Source organism: Physella acuta, unplaced genomic scaffold (genome assembly GCF_028476545.2).
Source record: "Physella acuta isolate Inbredline_101_S28 unplaced genomic scaffold, ASM2847654v3 ptg000050l, whole genome shotgun sequence".
Classification (NCBI taxonomy): Eukaryota; Metazoa; Mollusca; class Gastropoda; family Physidae; genus Physella; species Physella acuta.
In genome coordinates, this window is record NW_026731570.1 from 999,795 (window position 1) to 1,005,376 (window position 5,582).

The window sequence follows — 5,582 nt, forward strand, 5'->3', positions numbered from 1 at the left end:
TTAGATAATTACAAGGGAAACCATTTTAATGAAAAAAAATTGTTTGTGGGAGACAACTTAAAGAAAAGTCGGTTTTTATTACGTGAGATAAATAAAGATGGCTGTTCATGGGACAAAAGACAACTGTAGAGCCCCCCCCCCCCCCATCCATTAACCTTTAAACGTGTGCGACAAACTAACTCGTCCCCTACACAACATAAAAAAATTCATCCCCGGCGGGATTCGAACCCGCGACCTCTGGATTAGAAGTCCAGCGCGCTATCCCCTGCGCTACGGGGACAAGTTAGCAGTCTGTAAAGTGTTATCTTATGTTTTAAGTTCCGTAATTTAACAGTGCTAATGCGCTCCACCCCACTATTAGATCGACAAGAACGCCATCAACAAGATTGCAGACGGCACGGATCCTGACTTCGACTACGACCGCGCCATCATGAAGGTGTGCTGTGACAAGAAGACACCTGCACAGTGCTGTGAGACCAAAAAGTCGAAGGTCTTCAAGACTGCAGCCAACTACACGCATGCGCAGAAGACTGGCTTCTGTCAGGAGGTACGATCAGAAGGAGGTTATTCATCATCATCATCTTTTCCTGTTTGTGCCCAAGACACATGGGGGCAGATGAAGTAGAGTTCATCTGCTTCAGAGACCTCAGCATATGAAGAGATAGTGTGGTCAGCACTATGTCAAGCTGCCTTTATTTCCCTAACATGAGTTACGTACCCTTCAGAACTGGGTGGACAAGTACATATTATTGTCTTGAACCCAAATTCGAAAGAGGTTGATGGTTGAGATTAGGTTAATGGTTGAAACTAATGTTTGACCTTGGTGGTTCAATTGTTTCGGTTAAATTTTGTTCGTAAGCTAAATGATTAGCGCACGCGTTAACGTTAGAGATTGTTGTATGGACGTCACGACTTCATATGACGGCGTGGTAGAGCATACGACTGCTAAAAGGAAAATCTTGAGTTCAAACCCGGGTTCAATTCCTTGAGTAACAGAAGAAGATAAACTTTAATTGACTTGCCGCTTGGACCGTTAGGTTTGAAAAGGGAAATTTTACTCGATTTTACGGCATAACAATGAGCGCTAGACTGCTGACCCGAAAGTCTTGAGTTCGAATCCGGGTTCAAGAAAGTAGAACGTCTCGGAACCCACCCAGTTCAGATGGGAACCCAATTTACTTTAGGGAAAAAAATCGGCCAGGCATACGGCTTACCACACTATCCCTTCGTATGCCGAGGTCACAGAAACTTGTGAACTCTACTTCTCTTGCCCCATGAACCGTTGCGTACATATATTGTAAACAGCGCACGTGACCAAAGTTTACACTTCCGTCCGCAGCTTAGTGCATGCGTGGGCCGGAACCAGACATGGCACGAGGACTGCACGAGCACGCCCTGGAGTAACAAGACATGGAGCATCCAGAGGTTCGTCACACAGGTCGACTGTGACACTTTCCAGGGCACGAGGTCAGAGGTCGACTGTTGTAAGTCGAGGATAGGTGAGTCTAGGGGTCAAGGTTATCCGATGTAGGGTGGGTAAGCCTCGGGGTCAAGGCCGTCTGAGGTAGGATAAAGATAGGTAAGCCTCGGGGTAAAAGGTCGTCTGATGTTGGATGGACACGACTCGGGGTCAAGGTAATCTGAGGTAGGGCGGGTAAGCTTTGGGGTCAAGGTCGTCGGAGGTAGGTTAAAAATATGTAAGCCTCGGGTTCAAGGTCGTCTGATGTAGAGTGGGTAAGCCAGGTGGTCAATGTCATCTAAGGAAAGTTATTTTATAGGTTAACATCGGGGTCAAGGTCGTCTGATTTTGTATGGATAAGTATCCGGCTCAAGGCCATCTGAAGTAGGTTAAAGATAGGTAAGCCTCGGGGTCAAGGTTATCTGAGTTAGGTTAAGGGTAGGTTACCATCCTCGTCAAGGCCCATATTCATTTATTTCCATCTACTTATACATACCCACAAACTCATAACATCCCAGGCCTATCCACTCATCCATATTGACTGTCCATATCCACGTCTCTATATCCACCTATCCACACATCCATATCCACCCACCCATTTATTCACCAACCCATTCACTCTTCTATATTTACTGTCCATATTTACGTATCTACATCTACATATCAAGTCATCCATACCCACCCGCCTATATGTTCCTAGACCTATCCACTCCATCATATTGATTGTACATATCCACATCTATATCCACCTATCCACTCCACCATATCCACCAGACCTCAACCAGACCCTGGACTGCTCCGGCGTCAGCAGTTGTTTCAGCTCCAGCTCCCACAACTTCTCCCTCTCCAGCTGCGCCGTGAGCAACTTCAGCGTCATGGACGAGCTTGTGGGTGAGGACTTCTCGTGCACGCTGTACACGAGGGACGTGGAGAAGATGACGTGCTTCAAGGAATGTGAGTACTGAGAGCAGGGCCCGACTGCTATGTTGTCTTTATGATGCGGGGTTACGCGACTACGCATTTGTTGTTGTTGTTTTTTAATCAGCCACTTTTTATTTTTTTATTTTTAAGATCAGCCACGCAGTAGTTTTTTTAATCAACCACGCAGTATTTTTTTTTAAAGATCAGCCACGCAGCAATTTTTAAAAGCAGCCACGCAGTAGTTTTTTTTTTTTTTTTTTAAATCAGCCACGCAGTAGATTTTTTTTTTTTTTTAAATCAGCCACGCAGTAGATTTTTTTAATATCAGCCACGCAGTAATTTTTTAAAAGCAGCCACGCAGTAGTTTTTTTTTAAAATCAGCCACGCAGTAGTTTTTTTTTAAATGAGTCACGCAGTAGTTTCTTTTAAGATCAGCAACGCAGTCATTATTTTTATTCAACCACGCATTAGATTTTATAAGATCAGCCACGCAGTAGATTTTTTAAAATCAGCCACGCAGTAGTTGTTTTTTTTTTAAATCAGCCACGCAGTAGTTTTTTAGCGCAATTTCCATTCTGGAGAATTGCGTTTATTAACTCGTCATTTCTGGGAATGGATGGATGGATGAATGAATGAATGGATGAATGTGTGCTTTAAGTCGTATCTCCTCCTCAACGAAGCAATATCGATGACTAGTTCCAAAAGCAATTATGTTAAGCAAGTTACGAGAATGAGCATAGGCCATAACAATTCCGGGTTTCTTTCATGTATTTCCCGTAAAAGCCAAAAAACCTCGAAAAAATGCAGTTTTTGGCCCCTATCTCGGCAACCAGACCACTTAGCGACTTGAAACATGTACCAATCGATTCCTGCCATAATTTAGAACAATATTGCCGAAGAAAGTTTTCAAAAATATCCTCTCGTTCGGTCACAAATTTTAAAATTACATAAACACCTACAAACCGATCGCTCTTCTAGCTTGAACGCACCCCATCATTATACGTCAGAGCTATTTTTAGATAACATAAGGAAATTGCGCATAAATGTCACTAGACTTTTTTAATTAACTTGCGCGCCTACTGAACGTGATGGCGCAGCCATGGAACGCGATGACGCATCTATTGAACGTGATGACGCGTGTGGTGTGGTTGTATATACATGCCGGAAGTAGAGATCTATCATCTTAATGATTATCATGTTGATAATCAAGTTCAACTAACCAATGGTTTTAATAACCCTGCTCTTGATTTCAAGGTGCTTAGTTTAGTTAGTAGTTAGGTTTATTTAATAAAAAACGTTTTAATAACTAACCAATGGTTTTACTAACCCTGCTCTTGATTTACGCTACGACAGAGCTATTTTTAGATAACATAAGGAAATTGCGCTAAAATTGTCACTAGACTTTTTAATTAACTTGTTTTTTAAACGAGACGCAGTAGTTTCTTTTAAGATCAGCAACGCAGTCATTATTTTTATTCAACCACGCAGTAGATTTTATAAGATCAGCCACGCAGTAGATTTTTTAAGATGAGCCACGCAGTAATTTTTTAAAAATCAGTTACGCAGTAGATTTTTTTAAGATCAGCCACGCAGTAGACTTTTTAAGATCAGCCACGCAGTAGTTTTTGAACAAGCAGTCATGTTGTATTATAAGACTTTGAGAAAGCTGCTCACACAAAATACACGTTGCAGGCCACCTTTCCCCACTAGAGAGAGCACTGCCCGCCAGCCTCAGTGTCACATGAGGGAGGTGGAAAGGCTCAGCGAGGCATGGGCGGAGTTAGTTTCAGCGATATAAGGGCAGAGTTTCTTTCAGGCATTTCCTGTGTGAAGTGGGTGGAGAAGTCAAAGAACCCACACTTAGCCCCAACCCCTCAGACAAAATAGAAATTTTTAAATGGAGAATATTCTGAATATATACTTGTTTATGATAATAGTCCCCCCTCCCCTCTCCGGATCTTTATATGCCACCCCCCCCCCCCCCCCCACCTCGAGAAAAAGGTCTGAAACAACCACTGTTACTTTGAAAGTTTCAATTCGAACAAACAGGTAAAATCAATATAATCGATGAGATCATTCACCAACTGACTGGATCGTTTAATCCCCCCTCCCCCTAATTCATCCTTCCATAAGTTCAATGTAAAAGAATTTAAAAAAAAACCGCAGTATTATCCTGACATGAATTCCATGGCAAATTTAACTGGCTTTTAATAATTACAAATTTGAGTCTGTGCTCATGTCGTGCTGGAGGTTAAGTAATTATATATTCATGAAATGAACATTAAAGGATGTCATTAGAACCGCAGTTTGCTAGGGTTATCGTAATGTTGGGTATTTATCTATATGAAATTAACATTAAAAAATAGCATTAGCACCGTGGTTGGGTAATAGAAATAGAGCATAATACAACAGTTGATCATTGTTTTATACATATTTTTAATTTTCTAAATTTCACAAAAATTTTGTTTTCATTATATGAATATAAATGATATAATTAAACAATTTTTGACACAGTTAACTATAATTAAATACTTTAATGCAAATCTGTTGTTTGTAATTTATGGTTAATTTTATTTTAACCCTTAGGTGAGTTTTTATTCAAGGGAATGTACTCTACGTTAAACGACAAAGCCATTGGAGCAATCATGCTGGTTATCTCCCTTACAATTCTCTGCCTGTGTCTGGTCGACATTGTCAAACTGCTGCACTCCCTTCTCCAAGGCCCCATCGCTCTCATCATCAAAAAATTCATCAACGCGGACTTTCCCGGACCGCTGGGCTACCTCACCGGATACCTCGCCATCATCATCGGCGCCGGGTTGACCATCATCGTCCAGAGCTCCTCCATCTTCACCTCCACCCTCACCCCGCTCGTCGGCATCGGGGTCATCGAACTCGACTGGATGTACCCTGTGACCCTGGGGTCAAACATCGGCACCACGACCCCGCGAATCTCTCAGCCTTAGCCAACACGGACGGCCTGAGAAACGCGTTACAAGCAGCCTTCTGCCACCTCTTCTTCAACATCACCGGCATCCTCCTGTTCTACCCCATCCCCTACCTCCGCTTCCCCATCCCGCTTGCCAAATTTCTAGGCAACTGCACGGCCGAGTACCGCTGGTTCGCCATCGTCTACATCCTCCTCATGTTCTTCCTCTTCTTCTACTTCTAGACCACGCCATTCCACGTAAATATATGGTTA

At 42.6% G+C, this 5,582-nt stretch overlaps 1 protein-coding gene and 1 non-coding gene across 2 annotated transcripts; one reads left to right on the forward strand and one right to left on the reverse strand.

Moving 5' to 3' along the window:
- Positions 1–207: 207 nt before the first annotated feature.
- On the reverse strand, positions 208–280 carry Trnar-ucu (transfer RNA arginine (anticodon UCU)). The gene has a single exon. It is a non-coding gene; the product is annotated as a tRNA-Arg (tRNA).
- A 4,745-nt stretch (positions 281–5,025) lies between these two features.
- Positions 5,026–5,346, forward strand: LOC131945892 (sodium-dependent phosphate transport protein 2B-like). The gene has a single exon (XM_059306519.1). It carries the CDS (start codon positions 5,026–5,028, stop codon positions 5,344–5,346), a length of 321 nt encoding a protein of 106 aa, XP_059162502.1.
- Positions 5,347–5,582: the final 236 nt, after the last annotated feature.

Excerpts from the sequence above, each read along its gene's own strand:
- LOC131945892 (XM_059306519.1), top strand. The coding sequence starts at position 5,026 with ATGCTGGTTATCTCCCTTACAATTCTCTGCCTGTGTCTGGTCGACATT.